General features: G+C 43.8%; 1 protein-coding gene across 1 annotated transcript in view; it reads left to right on the top strand.

Annotated features, from left to right (window-relative positions):
• Positions 1–12,764, top strand: part of LOC111979261 (STE20-like serine/threonine-protein kinase) — a 37,103-nt gene that overhangs the window by 13,357 nt on the left and 10,982 nt on the right. The window contains exons 7-17 of the mRNA XM_070448961.1: positions 216–297; positions 1,750–1,881; positions 2,160–3,050; positions 3,287–3,417; positions 3,822–3,945; positions 4,517–4,696; positions 7,186–7,281; positions 7,920–7,991; positions 9,256–9,385; positions 10,414–10,543; positions 11,830–11,836. Of these exons, the coding sequence (XP_070305062.1) occupies positions 216–297; positions 1,750–1,881; positions 2,160–3,050; positions 3,287–3,417; positions 3,822–3,945; positions 4,517–4,696; positions 7,186–7,281; positions 7,920–7,991; positions 9,256–9,385; positions 10,414–10,543; positions 11,830–11,836 (1,975 nt within the window). The remainder of the gene's footprint in view (positions 1–215; positions 298–1,749; positions 1,882–2,159; positions 3,051–3,286; positions 3,418–3,821; positions 3,946–4,516; positions 4,697–7,185; positions 7,282–7,919; positions 7,992–9,255; positions 9,386–10,413; positions 10,544–11,829; positions 11,837–12,764) is intronic.

Raw genomic sequence — 12,764 nt, 5'->3', positions numbered from 1 at the left:
ATTAAATGGGAAGGAAGAAATGCCCTTTTGATACGCTGTCACTCTGCACAATGTTCCTCTTCTTGCACTTTCTTGCCTAGAGAGATTGTATCACTAATTCACTCCTCTCTGCACTTGCCATATCTGTTGAGATGGTTCTATACATGACACTGTTTAATTGTAGCCCATTTTCAATGTTGTAGTTATTACAAGTGATCTCCATTCACTCTCTTCAGGTCTCCAGAGTTCAGTGCTTTCCTAAGAAAGTGTCTCGATAAGAATGTGGACAACAGATGGAATGTGGCACAACTTCTACAGGTAATGGTGACACACCTGTTGCCCCCTTTTGCCCTCACTTTCCCCTTTGTTCCCTCGCCCCACCTCCTCTTCTCCTCAGCCCCCCTCCTCTTCTCCTCACCCCACCTCCTCTCCTCCTCACCCCACCTCCTCCTGTTTTTTCCCTCACCCCCCCGCCCCCTAGCACAGCACTCCGCCCCACGGCCACCTGTCAAATTAAATACATGGCCATATTGGCCCTGATCATGATGCGATAGCTGCTCAGCCGGTGCATCTAAGGTATGTCTGTGTCAGCCAGGTACCTGGTGTGCTAGCTAGCGTGCTAACGACACTTACTTATCCCCTCTGCGCCTCCGTCAGCACAACAGGCTTTTCTTTCCGAAAGGGTTTAAAGAGCGACCGCCAAGCTAGACAGAATTACTTCCAGACGGACAGTAAGACTATAAGGCGTACGGAGGACATAAACACACATGAGCTCAGTGTGGGACAGTACAACAGGAGTATCGTTATAAAATACTGAATAGTAGTATACCACCGACGAACTTGTTGATAGCGAAGAAGCTGCATATTCTTAGGCCGGCGATTGATTATGTTCAGTGTCCTGGCAAAAGAAGGATAAGGTAAGACTTTGGTTTTGGTGTTTGGAAAAGGGATGCATTATGACTGCAGTACCTTAAAGTAGGGAAGACAGTGTGCTTTGTGTATTAATCAGATTGTTTTGAGTTGTTATGAAGATTGTACTTCACATTTTTGACTAAATATACACTGAGTGGACAAAACATTAGGAACACATTCATAATGTTGAGTTGCACCCCATTTTGCCCTCAGAACAGGCTCAACTCATCGATGCATGGACTACAAGGTTTAGAAAGTGTTCCAGAGGGATGCTGGCCCATGTTGACTCCAACGCTTCCCACAGTTGTCAAGTTGGCTGGATGTCCTTTGAGTGGTGGACCATTCTTGATACACACAGGAAACTGTTGAGTGTGAAAAACCCAGCAGCGTTGCAGTTCTTGACACACTCAAACTGGTGCGCCTGGCCCCTTACTATCATACCCCATTCAAAGGCACTTAAATATTTTGTCTTGCCCATTCACCCTCTGAATGGCAGACATACACGATCCATGTTTGAATTGTCTCAAGGCTTCAAAATCCTTATTTAACCTGTCTCCTCCCCTTCATCAACACTGATTGAAGTGGATTTAACAGGTGACATCAATAAGGGATCATAGCTTTCACCTGGATTCACCTGGTTAGTCTATGTCATGTTTTGTACACTGTATTATTCTTTAAATTGTGTATCTTGATTTGTGTGATGTGTCTCAATTGCACCTCACTGCAATATTGAAATCGCACAAATATTTATGTTGTCTTTTCAGATGCGGCGTAAGTAGTACACTTCAAGAGGACATAGTAGTCTTCATATCTAAAAGTGTCCTCAATATRATGCATCTTTTTCTTTTATCGTTGCAGCATCCATTTTTGAGTACTGTGACAGACAGCAGACCGCTGAGGGAGCTGATCGCTGAAGCAAAGGCTGAGGTTTACGAGGAGATTGAGGAACACAAGGAGGAAGAGGAGGAGGAGGATGGAGAGACACAGCGGGTATGTTACACCACAGACAGCTCGGTTAGAAAAATAACCACACGAAAGAGTGCGAAACGTTATAGATGGACAGTGTGTATTCTTCTGTGGTCTTCATCGTTTATTATAAAGAACAGGCTGCAGTCTGTACTGACTGGACTAAAATAAGGAAAATTATTGACTTGGTTAGAAGGATTTATTTAGAATCATTCTCACAGTTCTATTATTTGAAAGCTAATCGAGACATTATCTATTGATTATTTTAACCTACATTTTGATTTTCATCACGTTTTCTTCAGGGTCACAAACGTGCACCGTCCGATGCCAGTGTTGCCAGCTCGGAGGATGAGAAACTCCCTCAGTCTCCCTCAGCCTCCATCTTAGAGTCTTTACCGGAGAAGGCTGAACCGGTTATRCRAACACCACAGATTGTTGAAAAGYTCCCTGAACCAAGCGTRYTCAAYCCAGAGGAGAACCTGGTTGTGGACACTAGCTTGGTCGAGGAGCCTGCTGTCCCTGCAGAAGTGGAGAAAATGGATGAGACCCTTGGTGTTCCAATAAATGGAGAGACAACAGAAGCCAGTGAGAAAGCAGTAGAGGTGAAGGAAGAGGAGGAGAAGGTTCCAGAAATAACAGAGGTTTCCCCAACAGAACCCAGTGAGATAGCTTCTTCAGAACCAGCTGAGAAACCAGCAGAGCCCCAACTAGAAGGAACCATTTCCAATGCTGAAGTCACCATAGCCGACAAGGAGATGGAACAACTGGCCATATCCAATCAAGATGAAAAGGAAGTGGACACAGCTGAGGTCCAGACGAATGAGATCACCGCAGAAGGGTCAGAGGCCAAGGAAAAGCCAACAGGAGACAAGATGGAAGTTGAGGAGGAACCAGCCAACGAGGAGCTTAGCAGGGAAGCAAAGGTTACCGTGACAAACCCAGAGGAGACTAAGGTGGAAGACAAACTCACACCTGCATCTCCAGCGGTCTGTAAAGAGGAGGAAGGAGAGAAAGAGAGAGTGGAGTATAAGCKAACTGCGGAGACAGGGACTCCAGTGAAGTCTAAGGATGAGAAGGAGAGGGATTCGGACTCTGGGAGTAGTTCTGCTGCAGATAACGGCAGCATAGACATGAACCTGTCCATCTCCAGCTTCCTGACCAAAACCAAGGAGCCAGGACCCCTCTCCATACAGGTACGGCATCACAATACACTCTCTTTAGAGGATGTCTTTGATCAAATCCATTGGTAATAGCTAAGTAATCCAGTAATAACCCTCATGAATACACCATTATAAATGCTTCATACATTATTATCGGTGTTATATAAATGCTTATGAATTGTAATGTTTATAGTGACCGCTTTATCCCATGAAGTAGTCCAACTACAGTATATTGATGGTATATTTAGTGCCACCATTTTGTTTTTCAGGACACCAAGCGCCAGAAGAAGACACTGAAGAAGACCCGTAGGTTCGTGGTGGATGGAGTCGAGGTTAGCGTGACGACGTCGAAGATCATCACCGACAATGACACCAAGAACGAGGAGATGAGGTTCCTCAGGTAAAGATTSATTTACATGAATTAGCATTTTGAGCATTATGCATTGAAATATATGCCAATACTATGCAAAGATATAATCCATCTCTCCTGCAGTATAAGCTCCTGCAGTATTAGAGCCTAAGCTCAAGCTTAACTGAACTGCATGAACTAGTGAATGTAGCTATTTTAGTATATTGAGTGTACAAAACATTAACACCCTCCTAATATTGAGTTGCACCCCCTTTTGTCCTCAGTTCATTTGCATATCAAAGTGCTACTGAGTCGCATGCATAGAGATATCTTGTTATATAACGTTTTCATTGGTCTCTTGAGAGAGACCCTTCCTCCATTGCTTTGGGTTGTTTAATCTCCTTTTGGAGAAAAAGATGTTCCTCTCTCATGGTTTTTTCCCCCTCCTCTCCCAGGCGTCAGGAGCTGAGGGAGCTGCGTTTCCTGCAAAAAGAGGAACAGAGGGCCCAGCAGCAGCTCAGCAATAAACTGCAGCAGCAGAAAGAGCAGATATGCCGCCGCTTCGAACAGGAGACGACCGTGAGTCACTATCTATCTTGTCAAAGCCTCAYTGGGAGGTGCTTTGAMACCTATTGAACGGTACCGTGTAGTACTGTAATTGCATGTAGTGCTGTAGTACTATAATTGCCTATTCGCAACCCTGGCCCCAGTCACACTGTGTCCAACCTAGCACAGTGACAGAAGATTGCCTACTGGTGTGGTCACAACCGATCCTGAAGGAGCATGCTAAACCACACATGACTGTGAAACAGTAAGCTGAATTAGCCCAGTAAGACCAGTTGGTCCAGTATTAGAGGTATGTCCCGTCCACACCACAGCTTCCATGTGCCTTTTGCTCCTGTTACGTCATGACTTATTTCTGGACTAGGTAAATCCTCCTGTATGTCAGTCAACCTGCCACTCACAGTTTAGACAGAGACTGAATCCACTAGCCAGCTAGTAAATCCAAGGCAAACGGGATGCCATTGAAATGCCATCGCTTTCTGTAATATGCCAATCTTTCATTGATGACCAGTGTTTGAAAACGAGTTATATTTCTAGCGAAAGTGACGAACTGACACCGAATCAAAATGACATCCTCCTTCTACAGAGTAAGAAGCGCCACTACGACCAGGAAGTGGAGAACCTGGAGAGACAGCAGAAGCAGACCATCGAGAGGCTGGAGCAGGAGCACACCAACCGGCTGAGGGACGAGGCCAAGCGCATCAAGGCCGAGCAGGACAAGGAGCTGTCCAAGTTCCAGAACATGCTCAAGAACCACAAGAAAGAGGTAAGGAAGTAGTTGGCAGTGTGTGTTAGTGTTGCACGGTTTACCCAAYCTTCTGTGCTTTTTCTATACTAGAACATGAAAAACGGTTCAGTACTTTCGGTTCTTCTGTCAAATGTGTCTCACGTCGTTTACTGATTGAGAGAGGATCAAGTCTGCCTATCAGCACAGCCGGTCCACTTATAGCACGAGAGCACCGTGCCTGCTTCACTTACCCATRGCTAGCTGTAGCCTGTCCTGAGGAACCACTGCTCACACTGGGAGTCTGGGCTGCATCATGTTAGCTCTCCTCTCATGCTGCACAGAAGTTAACACACTTGAATAATGCAACACAGCACGTAGAAATTGTGCAACTGTTAATTACTGTCTGCAAAACAATGCTCATTACAGGCTAGAACACTTTACAATGTAATAAGATAACTTTTTAGCTTCCAGCTTTTTAGGCTAACTTTCCTRGCTAGCWTACAGGTGAAGTTATCAATTCCCTACCCTAGTACTTTGTTTGTGATAGTAATGCAAACCATAATGCAAAATATGCTGATTACAAAGCTGATTGTCACCAAAAACCATACAGTCATTGCCAAAAACGTTATTCATTCACTTGGTCTCCCTCGCCTCAGGTCTCTCCTGTCACTGTGTTTGAATGACATCATTAAGTGTTAGACACAGCGCGCACTTTTATAAAAGAACATATTGCTTCCTCTATGCAAATGTTGTTGATCAGTACAATAAAACAAGGCCACAAATGGAAGGGAAATGGATTGTTTTTCATCTGTTACCACATTGAATCAGCCAAAACCAGCATGCACACACTCCCAGCGCCTGATTAATACAGGTGCTTACAGGGGCTGAATCCTCGGAGCCCAAGCACATAAGGGGCCCAAAAGGCAGAGACATTTTTTAAATATATATATATAATAAGGGGGGGTGGCTATGATTTCTTAATCTGTATTGTGAATAGGCCTAGGCTACATCTTGATTTACCCAGTTTATCAATAGAGATTTACCATTCAAATAAATGACTACCATTATGTTATGTATTTAGATTAGTAAAAACTAAGTCAAATTGTATGACTGTATAACTGATTCATTAACACATTCATGGCMATCTGGATCAAGTGCCATTCTGTACATTTGGCCAATGCGCCTTTTTTAGCCGTGGTATCGTTTTGGTATCGTTTTGATATTGAGTATAGTGATGGTATCAAGTACCATGATACTAATCCTGGTATCGTTATCAAAGTCACATTTTTGGTATCATGACAACACTAGTGTGTGTGTGTGGTATGTGAATGTTGTAACTGATGCTGTGTGTGTGCTTGCGGTGTACAGTACACTTGTGGAAAAGAAACATGTTGATCCGTCTTAGATTAGGCTAAGCAGCGATTGGACTCTCATTGGCTGTCTGTGATTTGCAGGATTGTTTGCACTACAATGTCTTGCTGTTATATTTGACATTTTAGTCATTTAGCAGACTCTCTTATCCAGAGCAACTTACAGTCACCTTAAGATAGCTTGGTGAGAATATCACCGTTGTCACCACATATCACCGTTGTCACCACATATCACCGTTGTCACCACATATCACCGTTGTCACCACATATCACCGTTGTCACCACATATCACCGTTGTCGCAAGTACATTTTTCCTCAGTAAAGAAGCTATCAGCCAAGTCAGTGCTGGTAGGAAAAGACCACAAGGACTAGTTGTCTTTTCAACAACAACAACACTTATTGAAAGACAAAAATATACTAAGCTACTCTTGCAGAGATGAGTTGTTTTCCCAGGCTATCGATGAGCTCTGAACTGGATCACTAAGAGTGGTTTTAATATGCATGATGTACTGTTGAACTGGATCACTAAGAGTGGTTTTAATATGCATGATGTACTGTTGAACTGGATCACTAAAAGTGGTTTTAATATGCATGTATTGGTGACATCATGCCACAAGAAATTCTAAGAACTAGTCTTATTTTCAATGTCTTACATTTCACAGGGTAGTTAAGTCCAGCTGACAGAGATGATATATTCTCAATCTTYTTTGGAAGGGTTTCRCTTGTTTAGCATTGACAGTCATGTGAATGTTTAGATGTCTGTCCTCACTATTAATCCCATAGTGTGCCATCGTAAGAGGATAGCCCAATCTGCACYACAATCCAATGCCTATTTATAGCAGCTAGCGTTTTACTGACACACCTGTGGTTACAGTAGATCTCTCTCATAGGGTTCATATAACCTYTGTCTGAAACGGTCACTTCTCGTCACCTGATCCCAGATCTGTAGCCTATGTGCTGAATCCAAATGATTCCGACTAGGCTATAGTCCGAGATGTTGGCTCATGCAGCGCATACATACAAATCTGGCACCAGGCTACTTCTCATAGACTTTGGCTAATGAGTTGAAACACAAATCCATATCAAAGCCTRGTTGTGTCTTGTGTTGTTTCTGCTGTCACTGTGTTGTGTTTCTTTGTGGGCTGCCTCATGCCGTAGTTCAAACAGGAAATGCGAKTCAAGCCCAGACACAAGAGAAACGCTATCGTGAAACGGGGGGGACAAAAGGATATAATCACAACTCCACGTGAAGAGGTAGTTTGTTGTGGAACACTTCTGGTGTGGCTTTCCTACTTGGACTGTCCCTTCAATGTCACTCTCCAATTCTTCCGTTGACTGCTTTCAAGATCACTGTCATTTAGRGCCTTTGGGAATTTTTGGGCTACTCTTCTTCTTTTTCAAAACTTGTCTTGTGTGGTTTGTTTTTGGTCAAAAATAGTTTTTGTATGTATTATTATACAGTAGGTCATTTTAATTCAAAACATTCATCAAGTAGGATTACAGTATCTTCCAACACAAGTTACAGTWCGGTCCAACACTATTGATGRGTTTTCTAACAATCCACCCACCTGTGAATCACAGTGGAACACATTGCCTGTATATTACGGGGGTGTAACAGTGTGTCAGTGGAATGGTTAACTTAGCCAGCAATGTTTATGGATGAGTGGCTGATGATTAGTAGAGTATAATCTGTTCTGGTCTACAATGTGTGGCCCAGGTTACTGTGCTGTATGGTGCCTGAGTGCCAGTCTGCTTGTGCACTATTGCCAACTCCTTTTCCCATACGGTCATGCATGAAAACGAGTGTTGGCAGTAATGCAACAAACAGACTGGCATTCAGGCTACATGTTATGAGTTCGTAGAGTATAGGTCTAATCTGTTGTGATCTACAGGGAGTGGCGCAGGGTATGATTCTATCTTTTCAGTTGTCCTCCTGCACTCTCTTCAACGCCCCCATGCAGGATGTAAGTTGTAYGATTCCCCCGCTRGGTTTGAAATGTGTCCTATTCTTGCTCTCTCACATGGCAGTAGATTCACTCACTGACTTTGAGACGGCGGTGTTTATATTGGTGCGTGTGTGTGAGTGGAATGCTTTGTGGGCGTTCTCCTTTCCTTAAKACCTGGACTGATCAARATGTGGAGGGCTGGTTTAAAGGGAATGCAGCAGTGTTCTATTTTGGGATTTGACCGACACATTTCTAWAGAGGAAATGCCATCAACCCTAAACTTAGCATTTCAATCAACCTGGAACTTAGCAATGAAAAAAACAACATTCGCAGTGCATTGCCCATAAACGAATCAAGTCCGCCAGTCGACGTCCGACGTCCGGCGTTTTCGATGACCCAGCACATCTAGTCCGTCTAGTCTACGTCCTGTCGCCACYTTGTTGCCAGCTTCCACAGTGTGGTCCATTAACTCAAGCCAMACTTATCCCCAGGTAAACTCTTCTTTTTTTTAAATGGAAACCCATAGTCCAGACCCCATACAGTAGGGTTGGTCAGATTARGTGTCTGTCCTGATAGGGGGGGTAACATCAACAAGCTAGACCTGTCTGCCAGCCTCYATACTCTACGGTGACTCTCTCTCGTGCTGTTGGAGTCGACTGGGGGAACTAGAGCAGTTGAGATGAGGTGAAGACAGCCATTCCAAATTGACGGACAGACACGTGTTGTTTGGCGTCGTCAGCCTGTGGTTTCTGTTTGCCGTGCTATTACGGGTTGGTTTGAATCTCTCTTCTGTTCATCTCTTAAACTGTACCGACACAGTTCTCTCCTGGTGTTTCTTAATTTARTCAAGTGACATTGTAGGCCTGGTTTTAGGGCTGTATTGGCAATCTGAGTAAGTGTAACAACTTCATCGACTAACTAAGATATGACACAATGTRCTGTGACTCCTGGTGTGTTTTGGTTCTGTGAATTTGGTCTCAGTTGGCCTGCTAATGGCCTTTTCATTTGACTAATATAACTCTCTTTCTCTCTTCTTCTGCCTGGATCACACAGTGTAGAGCAGAGGTACTCAACTCCTACCCTAAGAGGTCTGGAGCCTGCTGSTTTTCTGTTCTACCTGATAATGAATTGCAAACACCTGGTGTCCCAGGTCTAAATAAGTCCTCAATTAGAGGGAACAATGAATAAATGCAGTGGAACTGGCTTTGAGGTCCAGAGTTGAGTTTGAGGGGCATATAGAGATTCTTCACTTATCCAGCTGTCTTTCCCTCTTCTTCCTCAGGAGCAGGAGTTCCTGCAGAAACAGCAGCAGGAGCTGGACTGCGACCTGAAGAAGATCATCCAGCAACACAAACACGAGCTGGCCACCATCGAGAGAGACTGTCTCAACCACAAACAACAGCTCCTCKGAGGTGAAGATGCATCTCTCTGCGTGATACATAAACTATAGATAGGTAGTCAGCCATAGCACCTTTCAGAGGGGGAAAACCCGGCCTTAASCACACACAGAAGATGCATAGCTCTGTGTGAGACGCAAGTAGCACAGCTGCACATTGCAGTAGGATAGATGCACTACCTTACAAAGGTCAGAGTCACCACATAGAAACACAGTCTACCCTAGCCGCTATCACCAGCATACTTAAAGGAAATATGGTAAACCTTACTGTGTGTGTGTGAGATGGAAACCGTAAACCCACAGTGACACAGTATATAACTGAAAACAGAAGCTCTACAAAGTTCAACCTAAGGCCCCGTCAGGCCTTGACTCTAATTGAGCAATAAGGCACGAGAGGGGGTGTGGTATATCACCAATATTAWGCACGACGCAACACGGAGTGCCTGGATACAACCCTTAGCCGTGGTATAATGGCCATATACCACAAACTCTGAGCTGCCTTATTGCTATTATAAACTGGTTGCCAATGTAATTAGAGCAGTAAAAATACATGTTTTGTCATACCCGTGGTATACTGTCTGATATACCACGGCTTTCAGCCAATCAGCATTCAGGGTTCGAACCACCCAGTTCATAATACCTATTAATGCTGAGAACCTAACATGAACTGAACAGCAGCCTACTAACCCTGCCTGGTCAGATTCCAATCATCCCATACACATCAGCTTATAGAAATAGCTCCACAGAAATGTTCACAAGCTSTAGGCCTTGATGACTAGCTGATAGAACGGTATGAACCATGTTAGAAAGGGAAAGAAAATGAACMTCTGAAGGAAGTGTCTCACAAACACATTCCAAGCTAACCAGTTAGTCAAATCTAGTGACATGTTTTTTGGGTGCCAAAATTCGTCAACGTCAAATACAAAGAAATACAGATGAAAGATCTGATTACAATGGTGGGGTTTTGTGTCTGGTAATAATATGCTGAACTTCCGTGTAATGCAGTGTTTCCTTGTACTGAGTTTGTGTCTTTGGTCCTTGCAGCACGGGAGGCAGCCATGTGGGAGCTGGAAGAGCGCCACCTACAGGAGAAACACCAGTTGTTTAAACAACAGCTGAAAGACCAGTACTTCATGCAGAGACACCAGCTGCTCAAGAGACACGAGAAGGTACAGTGAGGCTTCCAGATAGACAAACAACAGCTGATTCAGGATCAGATCTCATAACCCTAGTCTTGAACAGAACCACTAGGTGCAAAATACCTGAACAGGTTGGGGGATTGAGTGAGGCAGAATACTGACTGACTACAAGTTTTGACTCATAACATCTTAAATCAAATTGGAAATATGCCTGGGTATATCTGTTTCTGCATTCAACAATGATGCGTCATTGAGAGAAGGAGAGGGAAATAGAGAGGTGTGATGGTTAGGGAGAGGAAGAGTGTACAACGAAGGGAAATAATGAGTGGAGGTTTGAGAGGAATGGGCGAGATTAGAGAGAATTGTAGATTAAATAATTAGTTGGAAAAGTGGTTTGTAATTGGATTCAGGGTGTATTCAAGGGGATGATGTGATTGTGAACGAGGCTTGAATACGTGAAAAAGACGGATGGTGTTCCACAGGAGATAGGTTGAGAGAGAGCGAAAATCCATGAGGGTATCATCCGAGGGTCCAGGGAAAGGATGAGAGAGAGAGAGAGAAATAAGGAGAAGGGAGGAGAGAGAGAACTAGAGGTAGGCAAGGATAGAGAAGAGCAGTAGAGAGGAGAGAATATGTAGGAGGAAGGGAGACGGAGAGAGGTCAAATAGAGGGAATGGGAGGGAGAAAGCAGCGGAGAAGGAGAGAGAACGGAATAGAGGGAGAATGAGAGGGAGGAATGGGGATGGAAGGAGAGAGAGAGAGAGAGAGAAATGAGGGGACGAGAGAGGAGGAGGAAGAGAGACGAAATAGAGGGGGGAACGGAGAGAAGTACGTGCGAAAGAAGAAAGAAAGGAAAAAAATATCAAATATTCTTATGCCAGTGGGAGATACCGATCTGAGATGCATGACAAAACAGAGAACTAGATTGGATTGAGAGCCTGTGGTTTATGGAAAGAAGTTGTGTTAGAAGGGAGAGAGAGAGAGAACCAGAGGAATAATAGGTGAGAGGATTTCATAGTCTATAGAGGGAAGAACGGCTTCGGCAACATTGCATTTGACGAGCTTGAGGAGAGTTTGAGTATATGATTTGAGATTCTTTTTTTTGTTTATGGAAAAGAAGTGGTAGGTAGAGACCAGGATATTTGGAAATAGCTGTGGGTTTTTTTTTTTTTTTAGGTGAACAAATCAACACTGGAGAATTGGATAAGAAGCTTGTTGATTGAATGAAGAAAAAAGATAGTGTTTTTTTTCAAGAAGTTGTGGTCAACATGATTGTAGAGCTTGGTGTTTTTATGGAAAAAGGAATCTTACAGCGTGAGAGAGAAAGAGTATTTCTGGGATAAGATTTCAAGGTTGTCAGGCTTGCTGAAAACTGTCCACGAAGTGAGAGGTATGAGGAGACCTATCATCGAGGGAAGTCGAAAAAGAGGCGGACTTAACGAGAACAAGAGACGAGTAGTACTGCAAAAATTTCACTTACAGAGTGCATTTCAAACATGGATTTAGAGCTTGTTATTGGAAAGGAATAAAGATTGATTATTTCTTGTATCGTTCAACCATTGATTTGGAGGGGGTTGAGTTTTTTGGGATAAAATTCTGTATAAGGACACCGCGAAGGAGAGAGGTGAGAGAGTAACCCAGGAGGGATGAATAGTTTTGATAGATGGTCAGGAAATCCGCTGGGTTTTTTCAAAACGAGAATGAGGTATTGGGATATTCGGAGGAAGGAGAGCTTGTGATTTATTGGAAAAAGGAGGAGGTGGGTGAGATTGTTGTTCGAGAGAAGAGAGCGTTTTTCCACGAGATGAGATTTAGAAGGAGGACGAGGATGGTATTATGTGAGGTGAGAGGAAAAGGCTGAGTAGAGGAGTGGACGCTGAGAGAGGGAAATTAGGGGACGGAGGAAGCAGAAGGGAGAATATGAGGAGTAGAGAGAGAGAGAGACAGTTCAAGAAAGGTTAGCATGGCGATGGAAGAGAGAGAGACGAGAGGAGAAGCATAGAGGAGGAGGAGAGAGAGAGAGACTGAGAGAGAGAGGAGAGAGAGAGAGAGAGAGAGGAGAAGAAGAGAAGAGAGAGAGAGAGAGAGAGAGAGAGAGAGAGAGAAAAGAGAAGAGAGAGGAGAGAGCAGAAGGGGGAGGGCAGAAAACACATCATAGCTTCCATAGAGAAATTTGAGTAATTAGACTATGTTCCAAAAGTGTTAGCATTTAGTTGTCTTGTCCGGCATTTTTTGACATAAACAATGACCTCGCAT

The sequence above is a fragment of the Salvelinus sp. IW2-2015 genome, linkage group LG1, assembly GCF_002910315.2.
Source record: "Salvelinus sp. IW2-2015 linkage group LG1, ASM291031v2, whole genome shotgun sequence".
Classification (NCBI taxonomy): Eukaryota; Metazoa; Chordata; class Actinopteri; order Salmoniformes; family Salmonidae; genus Salvelinus; species Salvelinus sp. IW2-2015.
The sequence above is the reverse complement of the archived record's forward strand: the minus strand, read 5'-3'. Positions and strand labels throughout refer to the sequence as shown.